General features: G+C 27.8%; 1 protein-coding gene across 4 annotated transcripts; it reads left to right on the forward strand.

Moving 5' to 3' along the window:
- The first annotated feature begins 7098 nt into the window (after positions 1 to 7098).
- On the forward strand, positions 7099 to 12255 carry LOC136078214 (uncharacterized). 4 transcript variants are annotated; one of them, XM_065793467.1, is made up of 8 exons: positions 7099 to 10191; positions 10650 to 10747; positions 10851 to 10981; positions 11052 to 11185; positions 11402 to 11471; positions 11595 to 11685; positions 11773 to 11925; positions 12070 to 12255. In XM_065793467.1, exon 1 carries the CDS (start codon positions 7691 to 7693, stop codon positions 8936 to 8938), a length of 1248 nt encoding a protein of 415 aa, XP_065649539.1. In that variant the 5' UTR covers positions 7099 to 7690; the 3' UTR covers positions 8939 to 10191; positions 10650 to 10747; positions 10851 to 10981; positions 11052 to 11185; positions 11402 to 11471; positions 11595 to 11685; positions 11773 to 11925; positions 12070 to 12255. The 4 variants fall into 4 exon arrangements, with proteins under 4 accessions (XP_065649539.1, XP_065649541.1, XP_065649538.1 ...); XM_065793469.1 differs by having other exon boundaries at positions 11089 to 11185; XM_065793466.1 differs by lacking the exon at positions 11595 to 11685.
- The last annotated feature ends 1252 nt before the right edge of the window (positions 12256 to 13507 follow it).

Raw genomic sequence — 13507 nt, forward strand, 5'->3', positions numbered from 1 at the left:
AAGTTGCCCTTTAAATCCGACAACTTTACTTTATCATTAATTGTGTATTATTGTTTATTATGTTATTATGATGCTTTTAATAAATAAGTTTTTATAAATCAGTGAACTTAATGTATGAGGGGGGCACACATCAGAAAATTCTTTTAGTATCTATCTATCTTTGCTGTTATTCAGGTTTATTAACTTGTTAGTAGTGGTGGATTGGAATTAAGACAATTTTGATTTATGAACCCTCAACCCACTTTTTTAATATTTAAACCACTTTTCTTAACAAAGTATCATTTCTCCAAAGAATTTTTCATGGAACACCAACTTTTCTAAAAAAAAAGAAGAGAAAGGTCTTCAAATCTCACAAAGGCTCTCTAAAAGACCCCGGACCCTAGACAAATGTCTTTTTTTTCTATTCATTAGTTACTACTTGTAAGCAGGCAATGCCATAATTTAAAATTTGCTCAACACATTAAAATTTCGTTTTAAACAGCCTCTTTTGTTAACTTTACGCTTACCAACAACGTGCTATATTAAATGTATAAACTTACGAAAAATATAAATGCAAAGTATCTAAGAAAGCGCGATTGCTCCCCCCCACCCCCCAATTGATCTGGTTGTGAAACGGCGATTGGTTCCCACGATTGATCCCTAACCCCTGTGAATCCGACCTTAGGGTATAATAATATTGAAAAGGAATTTATTTTAATGTATATTAAACTTTATGTTAAGGTTAAAATTATCACCCTTTTATTTATTTTTTATTGTAGCTTCTGTGTAATAAATTAGGGAGGTCATATGGAGGGAAAGATATAGATCAAAAGATATTATGCTTCTTAATTTAAAACATTTTTTCACCTGCAAGTTGCTACTATAACACTTTAACTCATTCATGCTCATCAAAATAATAAACAGTTCTTTGATTTTTCTGAAAATTATAAAAGGAAAGTAGAAAACCGGTGCTATGGGCGTAGATTTAGGGGGAAATTAAATATAAATTAGAGACATACAATTTTGTATCACTTTTGAGACAAATACAATTGTGACAAATACAATTGAGACAAATACAATTGAGACAAATATAATTTTGTTTCACTATTTCCAAAAAAAGGTAATTGAAACAAGTTGTTTAATATATATATGCATATATATATACATAGGTGAATTAAGACCGGGGCTATTTTTGTTTTTCGAGGCCTTTTTTAGTGTATCAGGGTAAAAACAAAAAAATCCTCTTGCAAATTTTGGGGCCTCTAAAAGTGCGGGGCCAGGGGCTATAGACCCCCCTAAATCCAGCACTGTATATATATATATATATATATATATATATATATATATATATATATATATATATATATATATATATATATATATATATATATATATTTATATATATATATATATATAAATAAATATGTATGTATGCATGTGTATATATATATATATATATACATATATATATACATATATGTGTATATATATGTATATACACTATATATGTGTATATATAAATATGTGTACATGTATATATGTGCATACATGTATAAATATGTGTACATGTATATATACACATACATGTATATATGTGCATATATACAAATATAAATATATATATATATATATATATACATATATATATATATATATATATATATATATATATATATATATATATATATATATATATATATATATATATATATATATATATATATATATATATATATATATATGTATATATATGTGTGTATATATATACATGTGTATATATATATATATATATATATATATATATATATATATATATATATATATATATATATATGCATATATTCAAATTTTTCTGATAGCAAAACATTATTTGCAAAGTAATTTGTTTTATTACATAAACATTGTTTGTAGTCTGTTTTTTATACAAACAACAATTTATACAGACTTTGGTGTCACTTTCAGACATGACCAAAACAACATCATTAAATTATAAAGGAAAAATTTGCAAAACATCAACCACCTATTGTAAACAGAATAACATCAATTTCTTGCTTAATAACTAGACTGTGCATTGACAAATAAACTTGTTCTAATTTTTATAAGTAACTCATTGCAAATTTGCATAATGATAACACTAAAAACCTAATTTGAAAAAGATCTCACAAGTTGAATTGGAATTCGATAGGAAAAGATTTTATTTTATGGATGTAAAAATATACAATAAACTTCCAACTTCAATTCGATCAGTTGAACACTACTGTTAGTGTAAAAAACTCATTAAAACTTATTAGTAAATATAAATTTTAATTCATTTTTAATACTTTTTTTTTATAATTTACATTTCTAATATTGATTATTTTAGTACTTCCATCAAGCTTTTTAACTTTCTTAAATGAATTTATTTTTCAATATTTTACTTTTTTGTTGTTTTTATTTTAAATTGTTTGTTGATTTTACCAAGATGTTTATTGAGAGCAGTGTTTAATTTTGATAAGCCTATCCTGTATAAATATTCATGAATATCAACAATATTATTATACACATCCAGAACTTGAATGATCACACTGTACTGTTTTTCCAAAAACTCACTATCTTGTACATCAGAAAACTTCTAAATTCCACCTTTATTTATCACCATCTATTACATGCTTTTCGCAAAGTACTTTTATCCCTGCCTTTATGTAACAAGATCAGTTGCTTAGTATCAGCTAATACTAAATTATTCTACAATAATTCATTTCCATTGGATTTATATAATAAAGAGACTGTGAGCCATGTTTAACATCGGTCTTTTGTTTCCTATTTTGTTTTCTTTTGTTTTTTATTTTGTCTATTCTATATATATATATACATATATATATATATATATATATATATATATATATATATATATATATATATATATATATATATATATATATATATATATATATATATAATACTGAGTAGTGTTACAAATATATTTAAGACAACAAGTATTAAATATATTTAAGACAAAAAAATATTATATATATAAATAAATATATATAAATATATATATATATATATATATATATATATATATATATATATATATATACTATATATATATATATAAATATATATATATATATATATATATATATGTATGTAGATATATATATATATATATATATATATATATATATATATATATATATATATATATATATATATATATATATATATATGTGTATATATATATATATATATATATATATATATATATATATATAATTATAAAGAATTAATAATTATATATATGTAATAATTAAACGAATTCTGTAATTTTGCTGTTATCTAATTTAACAGCAACACAACAGAATGATTATTGATTATGTTGTACAGTTACTGTAACAGTAACATACTAAAAAGAACATAACATATATAACTACATAAATATTGTGTAACTTTAACAACAACGTAGTTTATTTTGTATCAAAACTTAAGAAAATTAGGCTTTTAGTAAGAAAATCTGCAGATAAATTTAATATGTTTATGATTTAAAGTTTATACATCCAAAGAACACAGATAGTTCAAAACTATGGCTGGCGCAAACTTCAGATTAAAATTGTTATTCGTGGAGGACCAAAAATATTTTTCACGGAGATCGCAGATAGAGTCAGATCAGGTTATCCTGCTACTGGTAACATGTAACCCAGTACAATCTGCTTTATGTCCTGCTGCCTTGTAGGATACGCCTTTTTAGGCAAAGGTCCCTGTTTGTACTTTTGGTGTGCATTGCGGAGGCCACATTTGGAGCCCTTTGTTACGGCTTAGGGTTTATTAGTAGTAATGAGGCAATTGCTTGGGCTATTAAACGGTGTTTTGAGTACTATCTATGCTTTGAGTCAAGTTCTTCAATCTAATTTAAAAATGAATTAAGTACCAAAAACTATAAAACACAAAAAACTATCATCATCACCAAGTTCTCTAAACCTATCATATTCGTGGTCTTCAAAGTAACTTTTCTTCTGTTGAGTCTTATCTCTTGCAAAGTTCACCAGACCTACTTGCTCTTTGTGAGACTAAATTGAGTTCGGCTGTCCCATCTTGTGATCTTAGTGTTGATGGTTATCTTCCTCTAATTCGCAAAGACTCCAATAGTCACATGCTTGGCCTCGGCATTTACATTCGTAAGAATTCACCCATTTGTCGTGAAACTAGGTTTGAATCCACAGACTATTCTTTCATGTGCTTTCGTTTAGCACCACTTCACTCTATTGCCTTTCTCTTTGTTCTATATCGCTTTCCTTCATCTCAAGACTGCACTCTTTTTGACATTATTTCTGATCATATTGACCAAACCCTCTCTCTTTATCCATCAGCTAATATAGTTGTTGTTGGTGACTTTAATGCTCACCACTCTGAATGGCTTGGCTCTAGTGTCAGTGACTCTGCAGGCATTAAAGCCCTCAACTTATGCCTTTCTCAATCCCTAACTCAAATAGTCAACTTTCCAACTCGCTTTCCTGACAACCCGAATCATCTACCTTCTCAACTCGACTTATGTCTTGTTTCTGATCCTAGTCAGTGCTCAGTTTCTCCACATTCACCCTTAGGTTCTTCTGATCACAGTTTGATCTCTCTAAAACTAATATCTCATTCTTCTTCATCACCTGAATCCCCCTATTATCGAAACTCTTACAACTACAGTAAAGCTGACTGGGATTCTTTCCGTGATTTTCTTCGTGATGGCCCTTCGGTAGAAATCTTTCGTCTTCCTGTCGACAAATGTGCTTCTTACATAACTTCGTGGATTCAGGCTTGCATGGAATCTTTTATTCCCTCTCGACAATTCCAGGTCAAGCCTCACTCTCCTCCATTGTTTTTCTCACACTGTGCTGCTGCGATTGCCAATCGAAACCGTTACTTCCATATTTATCAGCAAAACAATTCTCCAGAAAACAGACGTCTGTTTATTACTGCTGGAAATAATTGTAAAAAGGTTTTGTCTAACGCTAAAATCCGCTGTTCTCAGGTCATGAAATCTCGTATCTCATCTCAAAAATTAGGCTCTCGTGACTTCTGGAGAATCTTTAATAATATCAATAATAAGGGCAAATCTATAATTCCACCTCTCTTGTATGGTTCAGACTTTGTCACCTCATACGGCAACGATAAACAAACATTTTCGGCATTATCAAGTTTAATTTCTTAATAAAAGTTAAATAATGTAATCTTGTTGCCAATTGTAACCGATTGAGACGTAACATAACTTTAAAATGTTATTGGGTTTAACCATTGAATTAAGTTCAAGGAATTGGTTTTTAAATGTGACACTGTTTGCCCCATGTCACCCTGTATCGTGGTGAAATAGGACCAGTTACAAACAAGTAATTTTGAGCATTTTTTTATTTTGTCTATTCTACTCTTTATATAACATACCAATACAGAAAATATATTTATATTTAAGCAAAATAAGATATCATTCTAAATGTTTGCTTGACGATTAAATTGAGTCAAAATTATGTTTATGTCTCAGGCCGTGACTTTTTTGCTTTTTCTTATATTTATCTTCCTTTTTCTCTTTTATATACTGATAAACTTTCAACTAGTTCATTTCTTGTTAGTGTGTCAGTCAATACTAGAGACCTGGAAGATTTTCTTTTTGCACTCTTTCTCTTTTTCACCTGCTTTTAGAAATGATCTTATTTCTTCTGCTGTTTAAGGTTAAGGCTTTAGGCAGAAGAGTTGGTTTGCTGTTTTTTGTCATTAATAACTTTAGTTACAATTGATGGTGATGTGAGAATTGATTGTGTGTTGGACCGGTTCGTCCAACACACAAAGTAGAGGCATTGGCTGGAGCTGGACGATCAGACACATAAAAACATAAAAAGTCTACATCACTGAAAAGATATGGATTGAACGGGAAAATGCTAGCTGCTTTAAAACCATTTTAAATGTTTTGGGATGTAAAGGCTCTTGCATAAGTTTATCCTAAATTTTCAGAAATATCATATATCGTCGTAGAAGTATTTGGATGTGGTTTCAACCATGAGTCACACGCTGAACTGTAAATTTCTCTAATGGCCTAAATACTGATCTGTCAAAATATATGACCTGTGGTTGGATTTTGTGACTACAATGGGGTGGCAATATCAAGATTACAACGTTACTTTTCTTAGCTTTATCCATCAATTCAATCGATATATGACTTTTGTGGTTGTCCATTATTAAAAGTAACGGGTGATCCTAGCTAGGATGTCCATACTCCACAAAATAATCAAACTATTTCAAAAAATTTTTTGTATTTATCCATCCACAAGGATTAGAATCACCTTTGGTACCTGTTAGTGCACCTTTAATCATGTGGCTACAAAAGCGGACACAAGGAAGTATTAAAAACTGTAAAAAAGAATTTCCAAGGACATTACAACCCACCATTGTAACTAGGATTCCCTTTTCCGCAGAAGTTACCTGTCCTACTTGTTTTACTTCTTTACCAGCAACCACTTTCGCTGGCTTATCATCAGTTGTATGAGCGGTTTCATCAATGTTGTAAATGCAATCAGAAGGAAACTTATTGCGTTTCTGCACACTGTCAAGCTTTTTGAAGAAATTATCTATACTTGTGCGATTAAAACTTGTTGTTCGACTGAGGTTGGTAGCTTTTGGCATACGAATAAATAGTTTTGTACAAATTAAGAATAAATATAACCATTCAATGTCAGCTGTTTCACCCTTTTTCCTGTTTTCTGGTATTTTAATGTCACTTTTAATTGCATATTTATATGTAAGTTGCTTTGTTTCTCTAACATTAAGTCCATAATGCATATTACATGTTTGACAAAGATATATTGAAAAGTTCATCTTATTGTGCCTTAACAAAAATATAGTTATTTTGCTCATCAAAATACAAGTTATTGATAGAAGCTTATTTCTTAACCTTTATTTTCTAATAAAAGTTAACAAAGAAAATTGATTTTGAAAGTTTGTATTATTTTATTATATGAGTATCAGGTTTTAACCAATTTGTCACTTGTTTTTACTTTCTTGGCGTTTGAAAAAATATTATTCATATTACCACCCTCTAAAAAATGAAGCGTTGATTTGATGTTGATCAACATTGATTTTGCGTTGATATTAGCGATCAACGGCGATCAACCATAAATGGATGTTGTAGCAACAGCAATGTTATCAACAGCAAATCAACGTTTATTTACAAACACTGAGCGTTCGTTGATTTACTGTTGACAAAAAACAAATTTATTGAGCCGTTTACTAACAGTAATTTGCTGAGCATTTTCTGCTGGGATTTTTTTTGTTATTTTTGGTGGTTATAAAACGTTTGTTCAAATTTTAATTGTATTATAAAATGAGTATAAACTTATTGAAAAACATATATTTTATTAAGTAATTATTTTTTCAGTTCTTGAATAAAGATTATCCTAATGAAATTAAGGTAGTTTTTTAACTATTTGAGGATAAAAGAACATCTTAATATAAATATTTTAACAATTTAACATGAAAAAGTCACAACTTAGCAGCAGTTTGGCTTATTAATGCTTATTATAATAACATTACTATTATCATAGCAAATTATTAATGGCTGCAAGTATTTGCCTGATAAATTCTGACTGCAAACTTAAATCATATAGTACAAAATGCAATTTAAATTGATTTTTTCTGTATAAGAATAATAATGCCTTAATTTTTTTTTCTTTTGTGATGTAATAAAATAAAGATAATAATGCCTAAATATGACAGAAGCCTATATATGAGAGAATTTATGAAAGAAAAACGAAATACTGAAAAAAGAATAAAATATCTTCTTGAAGAGTGCAACATTGTTGGTAGAGGAAATTGCGTTCATCTAGATTTAGACATTCAAAAGATTTTTGAAGTTTCTGAAGATGTGCACAGTGATATATTGATGTTTTCAATCAATTCGCCAGAAAATAAATTTTGTTTAAGTAAAGTTGAATCTAATTATTGTGATGTTGACGACATTGCATTTAAAAATAGTTTATACAGTAGTATTGATACTCTAACTTCAACAAAAGATTTTTTATATGAGTGGTTATTAAAATACTGTATAAAAGATGATGCTTTAAATGCACTTTTATTTCACTTAAATAAATTTACTCCATCTATACCAAAATGCTGGCAGACATTACAAAAATCTCTTCAAAAAGTTAATGTTTTATATGTCAGTGGAGGCGATTATATATATCTTGCAGTTAAAAGTGCAATTGATTATTACATATCAACAGTTGGAAATAAGGAAAAGCTTGATCTAATTGTAAGTATTGATGGTGCACCTATGTGCAATAGTAAAAAGACTTCCATTTGGCCTATACTAGTTACAATTAACAGAAAAGAATCCTATGCTGTTGCAATTTGGCATGGTCAGGGAAAACCAAACAATTTGGATGAGTGCTTTGAAGATTTTATTCTTGAAATGAAAAAATTGCAAACTAATGGGTATAAACAGCTGCTGGTGACTATTAAAGCTTTTGTTTGTGATGCGTCTGCAAGAGCATTTGTTAAATGCATTATAGGGCATAGTGGCTATCATAGCTGTGAAAGATGTATGGCAGTTGGCACACAAAAACATGGCATAAGATTATTGGAAACGACTACTTTACTTTGTACTGACATGGCTTTTAAAAATAATTTTTATAAAGAAGGTCACCAGCTTGAGAGTCTTTCTCCACTTGTTCAGTTAAGTTTCCCAATGGTAACTGAATTCCCATTAGACTATATGCACCTTATATGTCTTGGAGTAGTTAAAAAACTTCTAATAAACTGGTGTAAAGGTCCCCGATGTATTAGAATAAGTCAATCTGTTAAAGACAGTATTTCAAATGAACTCATAAATTTACGAAGTTATACACCATCCAATTTTCAACATAGACCATGCTCTTTAAATGAACTTGAGAAGTGGAAAGCAACAGAGTTTCGATTATTCTGCTTTATGCTGGACCAGTTGTTTTAAAAAGGAAAAATAAATAAAACTATGACTTATTTATTTCTCTTTCAATTGCTATGCACATACTGCTTTCTAATAAAATGGCCAAAAATGAATTGTTAGTGGCATTTGCTAAACAGCTGCTTATATAGTTTGTCAGAGAAGTACAAATTTTGTATGGGGAGATCTTGGTAACATACAATGTTCATAGCATGATTCATTTAGCTGATGATTGTGTTAACTTTGGGGAGAGTCTTGATCATCTATCAGCTTTTCCTATTGAAAACTTTTTGGGTTGAATTAAAAAAATGGTGCAAAAATCACATCAGACTGTTGCCCAATAGTGAATCAATTAGATGAGAGAAAAAAGTTGGATATTTTTCTTAGAGAAAGGAAAGGTAAAGAAATTTCTGCCCAAGTGGTAAATAAAAAGATCACATCAAATCTATGAGACAGAGTTTATTTTATTCAAGACAAAGGGTTTATTTTAGTAGAAGAGGTTTTGGTAGATCTTGCAAAATGCAAGGCTCTAAATTCTCATTCAGTTCGAAAGTTTTTTCCTGATTGTTTTGAAACATCTTATTTAGACGTTTGTTATGTAAATTCATTAGCCAACCTAAAAACAATTTTTCCAAAAAAAAAAGAACTTTTGAAGAAAGGCTTGATAATACCTGTTTAAAAAGGTGGTTATGCTTTTTTTGTGCTTAGACATTGTGATATTGCTTATGATCACTGATTTCTTGAATTAAAAACACAAACTTTGATTATACTTGCAGACCATCAATTTTTAAAGAATGTCTGTGCATGTGTCATTTTGTAAAATTTGTTGTAAATTTGTCAAATATGTAGTTCATTGAACAAATTTAAAGTGAGTTTAATGCATTTTAATTTATAAATTTTTTGTGTGAAACAAATACCTGGTATGTTTATAGAAATAATAAAATATTTACACTGGTGTTTTACATTAATAAATCTAAAAAGCGTTTTACAAAGTTCATTGTTTTTAATCTCTAATGTATTTTTAATTTTATTTTGTAACTTATATAAGATTGTTTAGAATTAAATTGCACCAGAATATTGAAATTTCATTTGCCATTGTTGAACTTTAAATGGAAAAATTAAAGAAGTGGAAGTGATTGCTAAAAGTTGGATGAAAAATGATGGGAAATGCTTCTGGCTGCCATTTAAAAGTTCCGCTGCGATTTGTAAAGCTGTCACAACCTTGCAGGCATCAACCTCTGATTGGAAGATATACCCTGCTAGGATTTTATACACTACAGGTTTGCATATTACTATAAAAAAATGTAAAAAAATTGAATTAGATACTGAACTGTATGTTTTGACCAGGGCACTGAAGAGGATAATCATGTGCTGGTGCAAATTTATTTTAGGCCTGCTTTACAATATGACTATAGTCTCATTTAATATCACTTATTTTAAATCCAATATTCCAACGGGCATTTGTTTAAATTATATGTTCTGAATGTCTTTAGAATGTTTAAAGAAGATTTCCAACGATTAAAAAAAGTTTTTTTAACTATGTTTCTAGTTTTTTTTTTTTAACTTTTAGTGTTTTTTAAAAATTAAAAAATTCATTAATTTTCATGGGTTTTTCATTAAAATTCATTAATTTTTATGCGGTGCACCAATTGCACTCCATTCTCATAGGACCTGCTTTTGCCGTAAAAATTTCAATTACATCTTCATTAGATATTGATAAATGATTTTATGTACATAGATTTGTGTTTATGAAGAAGCTCAGTCACACTTAGAGAAAGCAGCAGATACTTCAAATATTGAAACTGACATCGAAGAGAAAAAAGGGACAAAGCAAAAGTAAATTTTACTAAAATTAGTTTTAACAAATAAAAAATTTTGCAATAAGGAATTATACAAATCATGCACTTTTTTTGTTTATAAAGTAAAGTTTATATTAAAGGAGAAAGACAGCAATGACATTTTGTGAAAGTGATTAAGATATTGTGATTGGTGATGAAGAACTATACGGAAGATACTATTTTGATAGTTCAAATAGCTAAAGAACATCTAACGTGATTCCAAATATAGCAGGTTAACTATTTTTGTAAAAGTAAAATAATGGTTTGTTAAAATAAAATGCTTTTTTTTTATTGAATTATAGATGTTTTTAAATCAATATCAACTCCCCATTTACACAGTGAAATAGCAAGCTTTTCAGTTGCTGAAAATAACAATGACTTCTCGAAAGAAACTAATCTATCTCAAGGAAAAATGATGTTGTCTTCAAATATATTGGTAAAAAAAAGTCCTAATGTTGCTTTTGTTCTAATTAAAATCTGTGTGCGTGTGCAGTAAAAAAATTAATAGAAATCAGAACTATATGTTATAGAATATAATTTTGTTGACAAATATTTTATAAATATATGTTTGTTGACAAGTTTAAATAAAAATCACTATATAATGTTTAAAAATTTTATTTAATTTTTGTATGTATAATTTATCTATACCTAGGTAGAAAATGGCTCTAAAAATTGTGTTTTGGATAAAGAGGATAGCAAAGAAAAACATTTGTCTTGCCAGGGTAAATTAAATAAAAGTTTTATTTATTTTTTCCATTTAGGTAATTTTTCATGGTTAATTTTTTACAAAATATTTTACATAAATAATAATAATATTGTTTATTTTACTACATTTTTTTTAAAAGATTTTCAAAAAAGATTTGCGTTGAGTTGCATTGAGATGGCAAAAATAGTTAAAAGAGAAAAGTGATTCAAGAGTCAATTTTAAAAATCCATGTATTGAAATTAAGATAATTTCATTCATATAGAATAAACATAATATGTGTTCTGACCCTTAAGTAATTTTTATTTTTTTAATAATAGATAAGTTCTCTTAGTCGTTGTGGAGGTAATATAAATCGGCTTTTGCTTTTGGAAGGTTGTTGATGAGCGAGGACGCTGGGGCCTGTTTTAATGTCTCGGGTGGTTCATTGAAGATAAATTTTAAAACATACACCCTGTATCATATGATAGTGGGTAAGAATGGTTTTATGCATTTTTTTAGATTTTTTATTTCACAGGAAATATATTTTGTTTATCCTAGTCAGTCATTTATGTAACTATTTGCTATAATTTCTGCAGTTTGATTTTTTTCAAATTTGATTTGAATTTTTGATTTAGATGCGATTACACGACAGCATCATGATGCAAAAATTTGCGAATGTTATTCAGGCATTTCGAAATTTTTAAATCAATCAGGAACACGACTCAATCGAAAAGTTTTGAAAATGAACAATGCTGCAAACGCTAAATAAATTGTTTGAAAATGTAGATTTTGTGTTAAATTCAATAAAAAAACTTTCTAAATGTAGTGCCTACTTTCTTTCATTATTCTTTTGAGTTAGCTTTGAATTGCTCTATCAATAACTTTTTTGCTAAATCCTTTATTTACAGCCTGTTTTTTACAAAACAAATTAAGATTTGAGCAATATGTATAAATTTTATATACAAATATTTTATATATATATACATACATAATATATATATATATATATATATATATATATATATATATATATATATATATATATATATATATATATATATATATATATATATATATATATATATATATATATATATATAAATTATAAATCAGTAGAAAATCACTTAACAAAGTTTTTTTTCATTTAACACTGTGTTTCATAAATAAAAAGATTCATCAGAAATACTGAGTTTTTTATTGATGAGTGCATTTCTGATGAGTCTTTTTATCGATGAAATACAGTGTTAAATGAAAAAAAATTTTCTTAAGTGATTTTCTACTAATTTATAATTGCTCAGTTCTTTTAAGAACATTGAGCACTCTATTTTATAGAATACATCTTAAAGTTGTTTAAATATATATATATATATATTTCGTAAACTGTTGATATATATTTTTTTGATATATGCATCAAAAAGCGATATCAAAATACCGTCGGCTATTATAAAAAACAGTGTTGAATCACCAGGAAAAAATGATTGTTGATTAAACGTTGAAAAGCAACATTCGATCAACGTTTTTTGTAAACACCAAATCAACGTTGATAAGTGGCTAACATTTTGGACAAAAAATCAATATGGAATCAATGTTGACGAGAAACATTGAATCAACATCAAATCAACGCCTCATTTTTTAGCGGGCATCTCTATTTTTAAACAATTATCCTTTTTTTTATTGCATTAATCAAAATCCAGAATAAGATTAATGAAAAGAAAATTGTACCACAATGAAACTTATAATGAGATTAAATTAAAAAAAAGTTATAGTGAAGACCTAAAAAAAATAATTTTAACTGATTTTAAAATATGCTAAAAAACTTTTATGTCTACTTGCTAATTTACAAAAAAATTAGTTCAAAAAGTTATAAGATATTTCAAAATCAAATAATATTTACATGTCTCCAGTTTATGTAAATGTCAAATACACATATTTACAATATCTAAAGAACGTTAGCAATGCTGTTAAATATTTAGAAATTCGTGGTTTATAATATAAATTGCTGGCTATTAACCCACGCATTTAAAAAAGTATATCGTACCACAGGGCTACTAGGAACTTACTTACGGTTGTCGT

Source organism: Hydra vulgaris, chromosome 03, assembly GCF_038396675.1.
Source record: "Hydra vulgaris chromosome 03, alternate assembly HydraT2T_AEP".
Lineage (NCBI taxonomy): Eukaryota > Metazoa > Cnidaria > Hydrozoa > Anthoathecata > Hydridae > Hydra > Hydra vulgaris.